Raw genomic sequence first — 16,187 nt, forward strand, 5'->3', positions numbered from 1 at the left:
AAGGAGTAAATGTACTTGGTTGGAGAGATCAGGTGAAGTTGGGAATAATTTTAAACCCAAGATCTTCAGAACCAGTATTGACAATTGGGAATTGTGATGAGGGAGACCAGATAGTATCCAAAATTCCACAGGTTTTTACTGATACGTTAGGCAAATTATTAAATTACAGTCACAAAATCAGATTGAAAGAGAATGCAAAGCCTGTTACCCAGAAATTGAGGAATGTTCCAATTGGAGTACGTGAGGAGTTGAAGGGAACTCTAGCAGAGATGGTTAAAGATGGTGTCATTGAGGAGATAAAGTCTTCTGAGTGGGTTTCTCCCATAGTTTTAGCTCATAAACCAGATAAACCTCTGAGATTATGTGTAGATTTGAGAGCCTTGAATTCCAACATTATTGTAAATTGCCATCCCTTACCAAATATTAATGAGATGGTCAGTATGTTAGATGGGCAAACATTTTCTCCACGTTAGATTTAAGATCTGCATACGATCAAATAGAGATCTCTGAAGATTCCAGGCACCTTACTGCTTTTATCACACCGCAGGGGTTGTACCAATTGAAACGTATGCCTTTTGGTTTGGCGTCTGTTTCAGAGGGCCATGTTTAATTTGTTTAAAGGTATGGAGGATTTTGTGAAGTGCTTCCAAGATGATGTGTTGGTGTTTTCAAAGAATGAGAGGGAACACAAAGAGCACATGTTAAAAGTGTGCGATAAGTTCAGAGTGAATGGGTTAACATTAAAAATGAAAAAATTTCATTTCTTTGCCAAATCTGTAGATTGCCTTGGACACACTATATCAGGGAATGGAGTAATTCCTAAGTGATCCCTTGTTGATGCTATTACTAATGCACCTGCTCCAGATAATCGAGAAAAGCTATTGTCTTTTGCAGGTTTATGTGAATATTACAGTAAGTTTATAGAAGGTTTCGCTACAAAAATGGAACCATTGCGGGAACTAACAAGAAAAGGGGTTGACTTTGTGTAGTCAGGAAAACAAAGGGATGCATTTGAAATTATCAAGCGGGAGATTGCTGATGCTCCTACTCTTAACCCTTTCAACGTGAATGGCACAGTGTATTGTGACTGTAGGTGCGAGTATTTATGGAATTGGGGGAGTGTTGTCTCAGAAGTATGGCAAGGAAGCATGGAATGTTACATTTGCTTCTCAGATGTTATCTGATGCAGAAAGAAGGTATGCTGTAATTGAGAAAGAATTGTTAGCTTGTGTGCGGGCCGTTGAACATTTCTGAAATTACATTTGGGGCTCTCATTTTGTTCTTCAAAAGGATCACAAAACTTTAGTTGGGATTCTATCTCCTGGTGGGGGTTGGAATGCCATTGCTCGTATAGCAAGGTTACTCTCTAGATTGCAAGAGTATTCCTTTTGTGTAGAATATGTGCCTGGAAGGAATAATAGTGTTGCCGATTGTTTATCACGTCTGCCTCAACATGAATCTGGAAAAGGGGACAAGTGTGATACTGTGAATATGGATTTTGTATCTGCTGTTTCGGATTACATGTCTGATGAGTTCAGGGCGATAGAAGAAAAGAAATGGGTTGAAAGTGATCAAGAGGATTCAATTCTACAAGAAGTAAGAGAGTATGTGAAATATGGCTGGCCGGGAAAGGGCAAGATTTTGGAAGAGATCACAATTTTCTTTAAAGTGAGGGATGAATTGGAAATAGATAATGCTCTTCTGTTTAAGAGGGGTAGGTGTGTTCTGCCAAGAGGTATGCAGGCTGTTATTTTGGATTTAGCTCATGAGGGTCCTCCTCAAATGTCCTCGATGAAAAGAGTTATACAAACGTGTTTTTGGTGGCCAGGGATGGATAAACTGTTAGAAAGGAAGGTCAGGGAATGTAATATTTGTGTAAATGCAGAAAAGATGCTAAAGACGGTAACGGCTCCGTTACGTCCTGTATTATGGGCAGATTCTCTGTGGCAGAAATTGGGTTTTGATATTTCAGGTCCTTTCTATTTCTTGCCTGTTGAAGCTCGATATGCACTAGTATTGGTTGATTATCATTCTAAGTGGCTGGAAGTGAAATTGGTGTCCCAGGTCACATCTAACGTTATTATTGAATTTTTCAAGGACATTTTTGCTAAAGAAGGGTATCCAGAAACTGTGATATCTGATAATGGTGTTCAATTAGTCTCTAATGAAATGCAGGAATTTTTCAAGTACAGTAACTTTAAACATGTGACCACGTCTTTGTATGAACCTCAGGAGAATGAACAAGTTGAGAGATTCAATCGTGTCTTGAAAGAAAGTGTTTGTTGGGCAAGGAGTTTTTGTGGACTTTGGAAAGAAAAGTTAAGGGAGAAATTGTGGTATTACCACATTACTCCCCAAAGTGCCAGCGGGTGAGTCCTTTTAAGTTGCTAAGAGGTCCTAAGCTATGTCCATGGTGGTTTAAAAAGAAACACACGAAAGAGTTTGAAAAGATAAATATAGATGAAATCAGAAATAAGGTGAGAGTGAAACAGGAAACGTTTAAAGAACTGTATGACAAAAAATGGAAAGTAAAGGAACCATCATTTGAAGTAGGAAATTGGGTCAGAGTGAAGAAGCCAGGACTCGTCAGGAAAGGGATGCCTAGGTCTGGTAAAGCAATGAGCGTTGTGAAAGTTTTTAATAAGTCTGTGGTTACACAGGATGGGAAAGTTTGGAATGTGAAAAGGTTGGCGAAAGGTCAGAATGCACATGGTGATACTCAAGATGTGGATGAAGCTGACTTTTGGTTGTTGGGTAGAGGAAGAGAGAGAATGCATTCAAATGTAGAGTTGGATTGTGAGAGGTGTGATGTTGGTGATGATGATACTTCTTCACTTACAGGAGAGGTTCAGAATGATCCTGTGAGTAACAAGGGTGGAACATTGGGAGAAGATTTTATAGCGTTGAAAGTTAAGTCTAAAGCTCGCACAAGACAAGTGCCTTTCTAAATTCTAATTATGTTATTCTTATTCTAAGCCAAACTTTTGTTGTAAATAGTTTTGGTTTTATTTTGTTTAAGGGGGGAAAATGTGTTGTATTTTGCTATCTTAATATTATAAGTGTGTAAGTTCAAATGGAATTTACAGAGGGATGGTAGAATGGTAGGGATATGATGTAAAGGGAAGAGAGTGTTCATTCTGATGAAGGGAGACTAGGAAGAGGATGTGCTGTGCTGTCACCAATAAACTTCATAAATTATTATCTTTGACTGGAGTTGGATCATTACACTTACCCCTTTCTCTCAGTTACACAAGTCTCATACATTCGAAAGACAGACAGAAGCAGGATTTGGATCAATACATTTTATTGAAGCAACTGCGCCCTATGGAAAAAGGCATGAATTGAGATTATTAAGACAATGAAACAGAACACTTATTATTGTGACCAGAAATGTGAAGCAGTTGAAAAGTCCCAACATTCACACTAGTGAAGCTAAAATCCCTACCTGCACTACTAAAAGTATACTTGAGAGCAACAGTAGTGTTAGTCCTAATCTGCCCATACTAGTCCCTGAAAGGAAGCCTCATCCACCATTACTGAGCAATGTAGGGGTGTTGTTTGTTGGTCTGTTGGCAGTCCTCCCGAGTACATGGAGTGACGAGGCCAAGTTCAGCAGAGCCGTGACGACATGGTACAGCATAAGATGGCTGGCTGGAATGCTCCCCTCGGACTTAGTTTGGGCAGTGTGTTGTTTTATAATAAAATATATTGTTGTTCTAAGAACTGCCCTGACGTGATAATACGTCTTTTCTGTGTAAGGTAGACATTGTACTCTTTGGATCGATAATACTTAGTAAATAATCATGTACCGCCTCATAAGCCTTGGGCTGAGCACAAGATGAAATGTTGTGCAAAATAACATATAACAAATTCTGCGTGGAAGGGCAGTAGATAACGATAATAAAACATAACCACTAAAATGAAGCTTTTGCTAAAATAACAAAACTGAAATGAACTAGGTAAAAGGATACAGGGCATGGGCCTTGAGCTAAAATAAATGTGGCCATGCAAAGTGCTAAAATAACCCAACAACACCTGCTTCTCTTGCTTTCTATGTTTCATAGGTAGCTACATGCTTAATACTACACTGGTTGTTGCATCCATAGATAACGCCACTCTTCGTTTTTGGAAAGCTGGAGCTGCAGGAAGGCAAGGAAGTGGGGAGCATGAACTGGAGAATCTCAGACTACAAGAGCAAAGAAGCAGAGGAGAGGCAGAAGGAGAAAGACATGGGGTTACAAGAAAACAAATTGCTAACGAGCAAGAGTTGAGTAAGCGTATTTGAAATTGTCAAGACTGTACCTGCGATAGTAGAAATTAGTGCAATTCGAAATAATATTTCACCACAACTCAATTTTTTTAATGGAATTGAGAAGCAACTACACAGGTAACACTGATCTGATTTGGTGGGCAAATGATTTCGAGCTAGTGAGTGACAAGCAGAAATTAAGTGAGGGTGTGAAAGTTGCTACTCTACTGCAAAGACTTCTTTTTAGGAGGAAACAATGTTACTATAGAGTTAAGGAGTGGCAAACGAAAAAGACATGAGCTTATAACATATGCTATACTACAGAGATCCAGAATAACTCCCACAAAGGACTATAAACATTTTAGAAGTGTTGATAAGATGTCAAATGTGAATTGGGAAACATTTCTGCAAGGTATTCTTTAATGTTTAAGGGGATATGAGAAGGGGAAAATATCACAATTTGTTCATTTTTGCTTAATAAACGTGTTCAGACTCCATGTAGGTGTGTGAGCTGGTATTTTTTACACAGAACACTGGGGTACCTGACAGGCAGAGCTGTGTTGGCACTTGGCTGATTTTCAGTTCACAGATCCTAAAGCACTTGCAGTTCATGTTAGTAATGCTGGTAAGAGGATAACGAATGGAATTGAAGTAAAGTAACCAGCAGGCCAAAGGCCCAGGGAGACAAGACCACACTGTGTCAGTCCAAGACATCTAAGAATGATTATTGTAGTTCCACAGTAACCTGACAAAACCAAAGGGAAAGACCTTCCACATAGGTCACAACAATGAGAATAAACTGTATTTAGACAAACATCCACCAAAATACTTGTCCCTCAATCTCAATGTCAATGAATGCCTAGCTGAACTAACAACATCACAAACCAAAGAACATTCAACAGTTGTTTTTTTTGTAAGGGGTTAGTTCCCCTCAGCACCACATAAGGTTACCAACTTGTCAAAGTGCCCAGCATAGAGATACTTCATGGATGAACCTCTAGCAGCAAGAATGAGATCCATCTTCAGCAGTAGATCAAAGGTCAAAAGCTGCCTTTACTCAATCTCCATGCAGGAAGGTGTAAATGGGACAGGTTTGGATAGAAAACTCTGTCATGCTCCTTGGACAGAAGGTGCTTTCTAAGTGGTAATCTTATCGGAGGGCAGATGCTAGTGTTCAGAAGCTCTGGGTACCACACTATCATTGGCCTGGTCATTGTTGAACTTTTTCAGAACTCAGGGCTGGAGAGATAGCGGTGCAAAGGTGTACAGGAGTCCCTTGTTCCATTCCAGCTGAAATTAGTCCCCGAACAAGTGATCTGGTGTAGACCTTAAAGCACAAAACTGCTGACGGTGTGTTCTCAACTGTAGCAAAAATATCTAGCCAGGGTTCTCCCCACTGCAGGCAGATATTCTGCACCACCTCAAGATGTAGGCGCCACTTATGATCTGCCAGGCAAAACCTGCTCAGCTTAGCCATTCTGACATTCAAAGATCCTTAAAGATGGTTGGCTACTAAAGAGATGCTCCGGCTCACCAACCACCTCCAGAGGCACAAGGCCTCCTAGCAGAGCACCCTGAACTCTACTCTGCCCTGCTTGTTGCAGTCTCACAAGGTGGTGATGTTGGCCGCAAGCACCTTCAGTAGCCACCCTCTGATAGATGGCTGGAAGGCCTTAAGGACCAGACGAATAAAAGGTCCCAATCTCCGCCTCCCCAGGTGACCATCCCATCTCAGCAGTGATGCATCTGTCAATATCATGCACTCTGATGGGGAAAGAAAAGTGTCTTGTTATAAGAAAGGTTCAGGTCTGTCAGCCACCATTGCAGATCTCGAGCACTCTCCTCCAAGACCCGTACTGGGATTTCAGGTTCCACTGCAGGGCACACATGTCCCATCTGCTGCAGGTGGCAAGAAGGATCTTGGACACTGAGTGATAATTAATGAGCTGTACATCATATCAAAATGACATTATAATTTTGTAATCTACTTTAGTCAAGGATGAGGGTTTGGTATTAGTTGTAAAGCTTTATTCATCAAAACTTTAGTAGTTTGTCTTTATGAGTTAGAATATGAATTCTTATAAATTCATTAAATGCACAACTTAATTATTTATAAGTAGAAACATGCCCATGGAAAGGTACATTAAGTGAAATCATAGCTAACTAATTTTGTCACCTTGTCAGAAAATTGCTTTAACTATTAAGACCTAGCATGAGTAACTAGGAGTGCCTACTACTTGTCTTTTAAACATATTTAATAGTATTCAAGTTACACGATGTTGCACATTATTATTGTTAGATACATTATGTTCTTAATTTTAAAAAGCTGCTTCATCAGTCTTTACATATAGTCAGCATCTAGCCTGAAACTTTGGAATCGCTGCCCGAATGTCCTGGACTTGTTGCTGCAGTGGGAAAGCCCTGAATTCCACCTTGTAAAGAATCACCCCGATGAATGGAAGTCTCTGTGATTAAAGTAGGTGTGAGTTCAGCTTGTAGATGGTGAAACCCATACATTCTGCTACTGTCTGGTGGTGACCCCTGACTGACTGCAGCAAGCCCACCTTAAGCAGCCAGTCATGGAGGTACAGGAATACAGGGACTCTCAACGTCTGAAGATGGGCAGCAACAACTCTCATTACTTTTTTAAACAGCCAAGGGACTCTCTGGCAATGCCAAGAGGGAGCACAGCAAACTGAAAGTGCTCCTGGCCCACATGGATGCGCAGGTACGGCCTGTGGGACTGCAGGACAGATATATGAAAATATGTGCCCTGCAAGTCCAAGGACACCATCTAGTATCCCAGGTCCAGAGCAGAAAAGTTATGAGTCAACTTGAGCATTCTGAACTTGTCCTTCCACAAGAAGGCATTAAGGGGACAGAAATTCCCCACAGGTCTGAAGGCCATGTACTTGTTTCTGAATGAGGAGAAAGGGCGAGTAACACCCTTTCTCTCCTAACTTTAAGTCTGGTATCTACTCTTGAGCATTGTTGGCTAGATCAGCACATGGTCTGCGTGGACTCCATTTGATATTGAAGAAACGTGGGGGGCGAGGAAATAAATTTTAGGGTGTAGGTTGTTTGTACACTTTGTAAAACCCATCCGTTGGACACGATGGATCACCAACCAGGTATGTACTGAATTCAGACTCCATAAGAGAGGATATGTGGGAATGTGCCACTAAGAGTAAATAAAGTGGCTTGGTGGCTGCTGTAGTAGGCAGAGAGGAGTTGGAGGAGTGGTGTCCCTGCTGACCGGCACGTTATCTACCAGAACCACGTCTGCGGCCGCAAAATGACTGAGCTGTCTGGTGTGTTAAAGGCTGAGAAGGCTGTCTCAGTCTATATGACAGGCCCCTGAATTTCTCAAACTGGTGGGGAAACTGTCTCACAGGGACCACTAGCCCTCAGGGATACGCCATAATTCTGCCATCCTAGAATCATTCTAGAGCAGATACCATCTAAAATGGCATCTTCATTAGTGAGGCTTGCACATTGCAGGGAAAAAAAAAAACAGTTAACCTCATCCATGCATGTCTACGAAGGAAAACACTAGTCCCAAAGTGTCCTGCCAATACAGTCTGTGGTGTCCAGGCCAGTGAGGATGGCATATTCTGCGGCATCCTGCTCCTCATGTATCTTTTGAGACAAACAGGCCCTAAAATCCTCTGGGACAGCCAGAAAAATCTTGCTGGCCATGTCCTAAAAGGCGTGTATTTATCTACCCAACAGACAACCCGCATTTACAGAACGTAGTTCAAGCTGGCAGAGGAAAACATGCATTTGGCCAAAGGTTTCAATTTGTTTGGATTCCCTGTCTGGAGAAGTAGTTTGAAATGAACTAGGGTTCACCTTACTAGTTTTTAAGTACAATAGGGATCTCTGGTGTGAGATGTTTGGTGAGAAAATCCAGTTGGCGACCCGTCTGTTTACAGGGGGCAAGCACATGGTTTCGACCTGTCATCATTAAGTGGGAATAAAGGCTCAGATGTAACCTGCCCTGACTGTAGGATTTCTCTAAACACTTTAGTCCTCATCTCCATAGACGGCAACTGGAATTATAGTACGACAAAGTCCAAACCAAAGAGAAAATGTTTTTGCTGGCAGCTAGGAGGAGGCAAAGGCACAGGGTTGCAGTCAAGCTGTATAACAACTAGGTGCCCTTTTCTAATTTTGTAGCGAGAAACTGGTCCAGTTCAGGTCAATGCCAGTTTTCGGCTGTGCATGATCATCAGCCGTCCCCGGCAGAGGCAGTACCAGCATTGAGGTGGCAAGGACTGACATGGGTCTCGGAGCTGGAGTAGAAGCCTGTACCAGCAGTGGTACAGGCCTGGTAACAAGTCCATAGGGGACTGATAATGCTGAGGAGTGACCAGTCAGAGGCTGGAGGTCTCTGTGGTTGTATGGAGCTGGAAGGCGCGGCAGAGGGAACCACAAACATACTGAAAATCTGCTGCATGACCTCTTTGAAAGCCTGCAATCTGCTGCAGTACCAACGACAGCCCAGGAAATTTGGGCACACTGTAACCAACTGATGGACCCTCTGAGTGGTCAGACAGCTTGATGGAGTGAGACTAACATCACAACGCCGTTGCACCTTCTCTTTGGAATCAGACTAGCAGTATGGGATTAAGGCCTGCTTCACTTTTTTATGTTTGTGTCCGGACATGGACTTTGACTTACCAGAGGACTTGGAGCAGGAGGTGGAGCGGTCAGGGGAGCAGGAGGACCAGGACTGAGCCCGCAACTTGGAGCAGGCTTAGCACAAAGGCTGCAATTTCTACTTGTGCTCAGCGACATGCAACCTTGCCTCCTGGTCTCAGATTGCCCAGGGGTGCATGATGACGCACTTATCTCATGACGAAGTAGTGCTCTGAGCCCAAGCACTAAAGGCACATCTCATGTAGGTCCATGACCGACATCTGCTTCCTGCAGTTGCAGCACAGTTTGAATCCTGTCATTTTCAGTGGAGACATCACTCCCTAGCACACTGTGAAAAACAACTTCACTGGGACAGTATGAAGTCAGTGCAGAGATGCATGGTGCCACCTACCCCTGTGTTGGAGCACTGATACAAACTGTCCAGATCCTGTCAGACACCTGTAATAGTCTAACATGGGGACTCTTCAGTTAGAAGTATCCCTCAGAAGAACTGTTTACGTCCAAGCCCAACATTATTTCTTTTTCTGCTCACACTTTTTATTGATGTTAACAAAGTGTAGAATAAACAGCAGGTGCCAAAGGTCATGGCCATGGAAGTATACCAACAGCGTATGCAGGGCAACATATTTTCCAGCCTCATGTGACAGTTGGCCTTTGCAAGGTTTTGTGCTTGGTTTTGAATGTGATGTTTGCAAACAGTGGCATTTATGTTCACTAATGTTCATGAGCATTTGAGATGGGTGTGAAAATGCACGTGCCATTGTTTGCGGATTTCCAACGGTGTCTTCGTTCAATGTTTACCAACAATTGTCATTTGCACACAAGCATTCACAGACATATAAAGCCCCAAAGCATGCGCACTTCACACTCGTTTTCTGTTTAATAAATAACAAAATATTGGTCAAATATTCGCCAAAATAGAAAATGCACCAAACAGAGCCAACTACTAGATGTGTGCAAAATGTGGTGAACTTTCATTCAGAGGTATTTGCGTTCTTCGTGCCCAATATATGTAGCAATGCAGATTTCTGGTTTTCTCACCTCATTCCCATCACACACTCATACAGGAAGACAACCCCTTCCCTCTGATGAGGTCGAAGATGCACTGTGAGATAAGGATCCACGACTACAGCCACCACCGGCAAGCCAGCCTTGTTGAACGTCCACTGGTGAGACTGAGGGGGAGGCGGCATGACTAAGGAATCTGGAGAACGTTGAGAGAAAAACGAATTCCAGTTACACAGTGCTGACAAACATCTGGTCTGCAAGTAACCACCCAGCAAGTGTTCTCACGCAGGTAAATATCCTTTAGAAATACGTTTGTGCCACAGAGATGCTAATCTCCTGAAACCAAAGCCTAGCTATATGTTTGCAAGTGAAATGAAAATACTGTCATGAATGCACAAGGAGTGCTGGACAAATGCGGGAATGCCCTGGAGCATAGGTCATTATGGGGAAGTGCAACCACATCCAGAAAATTAAAGAGAGCGTCTGAAATCCCTAATTCAGGAACTGAATCAATTTTTGTTTGTGCGAAAGATGAGCCAAAGTTCAATGGATGGCCATAGGAAAGTCCATACCTAATGGCAAAAGAGGCAAGCATCTAGACTAGACTAGCCAAGTGGAACCTTGCAGCAGTTATACAGCGAGGTGCAGGGTAGGCCCAGGCACCAAAATAAAAGGGTCCCCATTAGTGAATGAGATAGCTAAAACTGGGGCAAGTTTGAACTTGTTAAGACACGCTGTACAAGTGTTGTGCAAGGTATGGAGGTGAGCCTGCTCAGGCAATTTTTGTTTTAATAACAGGGAAATCAACAGTAAAAAAATCGGGCCAGCAGACCATAAAAGGCCCAAATCCAGCCATGAAACCGGCCCACACACTCACTTGTCAGACCAGCCCACTGGGCACTGCCTGATTGCCCTATAGACCAGTCCAGCCCTCGTGAGGTGAGAACATTTACAGGCAATAGTGGGTGGCTGGCGAGACCACCTCTATGTTCTCGCTGCTTACACCCACCACTGGCCTGTCATTAGGTTATTGTTTTTTCATCAATAGTTCATTTGCTTGTTATCTATTGAGCCAGTCAGATGCATAGGTCTACTAAGTGGAAAAGTTAAAAATAACTATATTTGTATCTCCCTTAGAGTACAGGGTGAGAGTCCCAGATGAGAAGTATGGTAAACTTAAAAATATAAATGTAATTATGGGCAAATACATCACGTCTATAAAATTATTTTTCCGTGTCCACCACCTACCAAACTGATATTTCTCCAATGCAATTTTAAATAAAGGCACGTATTAATTTAAATCCATCCTCGCTCGCCTAAGGCAGGAATTCTCACTTCTAAAAAGTGGATGTCTTCTCTAGGAAATAAATACACTCAAAGTGAGAATTCATCACAATTATGTCAGCCAATACAGGGGGAGAACAAGGGGGCTGCTGAAGATGTACAATTTCTACCACCAGTAAGAGCCTGATTTAGTCTGGCAGAAGGGTATTTCCTCACATTCATCTTATTACAAGTGCAAAAGGATATAAGGTATGTCTAATAAGGCAGATAGCATATGGGTCACGTTTGTGACAGAGTAACCCGTCTGCCAAACTCTTAATTAGGCCCCAAGTCTGACAGCCAATCACTGTTTATGTTTTTTAAAACATCCTTCGTGCCCTTTTCCAGTGATGACGTAGATTTCATATTGTTAGTGGCAAAGGAGAGGCGTTGACAGGAAGGTGGCCAGGACTGTGAGGTCTTTTCTGAATAGACCAGGGTTTGGATGATCTAGTTCACAAAATTATGTTTATTTTACTAAATAAACTACACCTAAACAAAAACAGATATCATCTCACCCACCCTCAAGTATCAATAACACTTTTTAGATGTGCCTACTGAAAATGATTCAGGTCCTATTTAACTTCTTTTTAGCTCTGTGCAGCATACCCAATGTTTCGTTTTGTTTAAAAAAAAAATGTCAGATTGGCAATCATATATAAATTCTTACTTGCTGCGTTTGGATCGTGGCGTGGTTTACACACTAGTGAATCTATGCCGACATTTTCTTTAGCGTTTGGCTTGCAGACATTTCTGAATGGGGCAGAGGATGGTTTCATGGCTGGCTGTGATAAAGTGGAGGAAGGAACAACAATGGAATGAAAACACCTTCCGGTGCGGTAATCTTCGGTGGAAATCTTGCCCATCACTTCAATCTCTTTTCCGCCAATCACCAGTGTTTGACCATCTTCAAGACTTTCCAGGTCCTTGGACTTGTATCCTGTGCCTAAAAAATAGCAGGTAAAAGTTTTAAAATATGGAAAGTAGCCTATAAAACTTTATTGAACTCAAGTCCACTTATGTTTGGTATCGATATTTCTGGTGAATACTGTATCTTCCAGCTGATTCCTCACCTTATCGACATCCTCCAAGTGCAGAGTGGATCCAGATTTTTCCCCCCAGCAATAGCTCTCCAGCTAAGCCATGTAGCCAACAGACCTTTAATAGTGGTTTCAGTTTTGGATGTTCGAAGCTTATATGTCGCCATTGGTGCTGGCATCAGTTCATATCATTTTTCTACACTACATCAAGTCATGCAAAGAGGAACTGAGACAGCAGTGACAAGTGGGCAAATGAAAGCATATGGTAAGTTTGCATACTCTGGATCCGATTAAACATGGCACTGACTCACCAGGAGAGGAGGGAGGGTGGTGAGAAGTCTGCAGGAATATTTAGTATCCATTGGAAATATTGGTAACAGAGGGAAATAACTTTTTTCTTCAGATGAATAGTTCATGCCACAGATTCTCCACCTTACGAAAGTGTACAGCCTTCCGGGCTAAAATTAGCCACCAGGATGATCCTGGAGGGAGCTGCAGAAACAGCCATAGATAGCCCTTGGGAAGTGGGCCGGAATGAAAACCGGAGTATTTTTTTGGCCAAAATACAGCAAATCATAATGTAGTTGTAACCCAATGCGAGATCATGGTTACTGCTTTGCCCTTCCAGGCTGCAGTAAAGCCCAGAAATAGCTGATCACCCACTCTGTCCTGTCCGGTGCAGCCTAAATGAGACAATGCGTGCCTGTGGTCCAGCCTATGCTGTCCCTTCTGTGGTGGGGTGAGCAGCAGGGAAAAAGGACAGCAGAGTGATGAACTAGCCCATGCGAAAGGCCAACAAAACTTGTGCCATAAATCTGGGGAATGTGTCAAGCATCTGAAGGGTTGCTAGACTAAAAGAGCCTGCAGTTCACCAAAGCTACGAGCCAAAAATATTCCCACCAAGGATCCTGTGTTCCGCAGTATCAGTAGTAGAATGGGGTAACTGCACACTGGAGGGCACCATAAGAAACACTAACACCAAATCACACTGAGGAACAATGAACAGAGTGAGAGGAAAAGAAAAAAAGTAGAAGTGTCATAAAGCGCACCACAAGTTTTAACTTAAAGAAGGCTGTCAAGGAGGCACGTGAATCAGAAGGGAGCAACCAAATAGCCCTTATCTGTATTGACCACTAAGACCGCCTTGGAAAGATATAACGCACACCACAGAACATTGGAAAGGCAGTACTGAAAGGGACTGAGGCCTTCTGATACACCACTCCACAAACTTAATCCAAGGACACGTGTTACTGGCTTTCAATGCAAGTTTTCTAACAGCCAAGATGACATCCACCACTTCTGTAGGTAGGCAGGATTTTAGCTTGCACTTCTCAAGCATTATAGTGGCACCGCCATGCGGCGCTGTAGAGCTATTTCTAGATAAAAGGGTTCCAGATCCAGTCTGGCACCTAAAGGATATTCCTAAGAAGGAATTTGTGGGAAGACATACATCAGAACAGTAATATTACTATTACTTCTTAATTAGTTATCAGTTGTCCTTATCCAGCCCCCAATTAGTTATCAATTGTCCTTACCCAGCTCCCAATGCGCTGCAGACCCAAATCCATTACTCACAGGCACCATGAGAATTTGATGTTTGCCCGCTGTGTTTAAGCAGACGTCCATAGTATGTGGAATTGTAGCCCGTATCACTGCAACCGCACAAGAGAAGTAGCAGCTTGTCTTTGACAAGCAAGAGCGTAGCTGTACCGCCAGAGGGAAAATGAAAGCAGTTTCATCATGTTTGGCCTCACTTTTCAGGTATGCAGTTTCTTTGGGGAATTTTATTTCAGAGGTCTGACCAGAAGAGCAATTTACAGAGTACTTAAAAAAAAAAAAAAAAACAGAGGGAGAACGAAGCATGCACGTGGAGATTCACTTTGCTTCCTGGATTAAAATCTAGAACATCTAGAAAAAAGCAATGGAAGTTCACCCACACCGTTCTCATGAAATCCGAGTCTCTTCTCGAAATGGTAGTGAGACCTTCATTGACTACTTTCCTTTGGTGGCATGGCTGTCCCACTTAGGGCGACACACTGAAGTATATAAAAAGTGAGGAATGGAATTCTTTGAGTTAATCTCAACCACTGGAAATTACTAGGGCCGCATCACTGTTCATCATTATTTGGCATATCATGCCTCCTCAGTTTGGATACAACCATATGCAAATCAGTCTTGACCCTGCTCCAGCGGGAACAGTCCAGCCCAAATTGCAAGGCTAGGTTTCCCCTGAAACGGAACACAAGCAACCTAGGAGGTCCTAAGGACTGTCCAGTCAGCGCATCTTGGAATGCTTCCCTCCCTCACTATCTCAAGGCAGCCTTAAAAACCTATCTGTTCTAAGTTCTAGAATAAGAACACCACAATCAGGCCCAATTCAGTCTAGTGTGTGCCTAACAAACACCATCGTTCAGTCATTTCCTTCACATATTCACCTCTTTTTCCAGTAGCTAAGAATTCTAGTTCAGTGCATTACTGTCAAGTCCCCTCTGCAAATAGTTATGTCTGAAGGGATTATGTTTCTACCTATGATATGCTAACTTATTAAATCGTAATTTAAACAAAATGTATTAGAACTCTGGAATGTTGAGAGCTACGCTGAAGACAAAGGAGTGGTAGAGACAACAATAGAAGGTATACCCATTCTGTTTCACATTTCAATGTTTGTCCTTCTGTTTTTTCCTATTTGGAACACACTACCCTCATTGGATAGAAAGTTTTAATAGCACTGCAGCCCTGCTGCTTCCGACTATACCTGCCTTTAAAACACTCCTGGCTGGAGCTTATAACCTTACTAACTGATCTAGCCCTCAACCGTGGGCTATAAAACTAAGTTAGTGCGCTGGAACATTGGACACTCCAATGAGGGGTTGCAATGTGGGGTAAAACTAAAGGGAGCATTCCTAGGATGGAGGCCTGAAAGGGACCACATCTTTGTAGAGTTTCAGGGAAAAGAGTGTACTGCTGTTCTCATGGAGTGTGTTGTGCTTTATATCAGACTGAAAGAAAGAAGTGACACGAAAGGTTAAGAGATGGAAGTGCTTGGAATATAGACTTTCACTTGATCATTGCTGCTTCGGCATTGTTCTTTGTTCCATCTTTAAAGGCCATGTACCAAGAATTTAAATATCTCTACTTTTTACAGAGCTACAAAGTAACAGAGCTAAGTGACCAATACAAACATCACCCTCCTGAAGTGGCTAACTTGAAACAGGTCGCCAGTATCAAAGCCAGTAGCGGCTCGAGGGCTGCGGAAGGGGCGGGGTGGGGCGGCGGGAGGGAATAAATGTTAAATTTAATAAATTTTTTTTAAAAAACAACAATTACCTCCTCCGCCACTCGTCGTCCCTCGATGCTCCTCTGCCAGAACAGGCTCCCAGTCTGCCCTGCGCCAATCCGGACGCTGCTCAGAGCAGCGTCGGGATTGGTTGGAAGCACCCAGCCAGAGTGCTCCCAGGCAGACTGGGAGTCTGAGTTGCTGGGCTGAAGAGAGCCTACAGCGCATGTGTGTTTGGCCGGCCCGAGACAGCCGGCCAAACACAGATGCGCTGTAAAGGGGGAGTGCTGAGCACTCCCCCCAGTGCAGGTCACCCCGTGGCCCCACCCCTTTTAAAGAAAACTATAATAAACATGGTTTATTATCATTTTCTTTAAAAGGTTTTGCAGCTGCCGCTGCTGGCAGGGTGGTGATGCTCCTCCATCCAAATGGAGGACCCGCCACAGATCAAAGCAATGAAGAAGAATAAAAAAGGATTCAACTGGTGCTGCTCTCTCCAAACAGGCCTCATACGGCACACAAACTGGCCCAAGGTAAAAAATAAAAATAAAAAAAAAACTAGCAAAGATGATAGGCCTGGGCTTGGCGAGCTGCTGCATCCCAGCAAGCTGGCATACTTACAAGTATA

At 42.9% G+C, this 16,187-nt stretch overlaps 1 protein-coding gene across 3 annotated transcripts in view; it reads right to left on the minus strand.

The window, feature by feature from the left end:
• Nucleotides 1-16,187, minus strand: part of RAD54B (RAD54 homolog B) — a 429,314-nt gene that overhangs the window by 181,738 nt on the left and 231,389 nt on the right. For all 3 annotated transcript variants that reach the window (XM_069220480.1, XM_069220479.1, XM_069220481.1), the window contains 2 exons: nucleotides 11,913-12,188; nucleotides 9,953-10,115 (listed from right to left, as the gene is read on the minus strand). In XM_069220480.1, the coding sequence (XP_069076581.1) occupies nucleotides 9,953-10,115; nucleotides 11,913-12,188 (439 nt within the window). The remainder of the gene's footprint in view (nucleotides 1-9,952; nucleotides 10,116-11,912; nucleotides 12,189-16,187) is intronic.

This window comes from Pleurodeles waltl, chromosome 2_2 (genome assembly GCF_031143425.1).
Source record: "Pleurodeles waltl isolate 20211129_DDA chromosome 2_2, aPleWal1.hap1.20221129, whole genome shotgun sequence".
NCBI lineage: Eukaryota > Metazoa > Chordata > Amphibia > Caudata > Salamandridae > Pleurodeles > Pleurodeles waltl.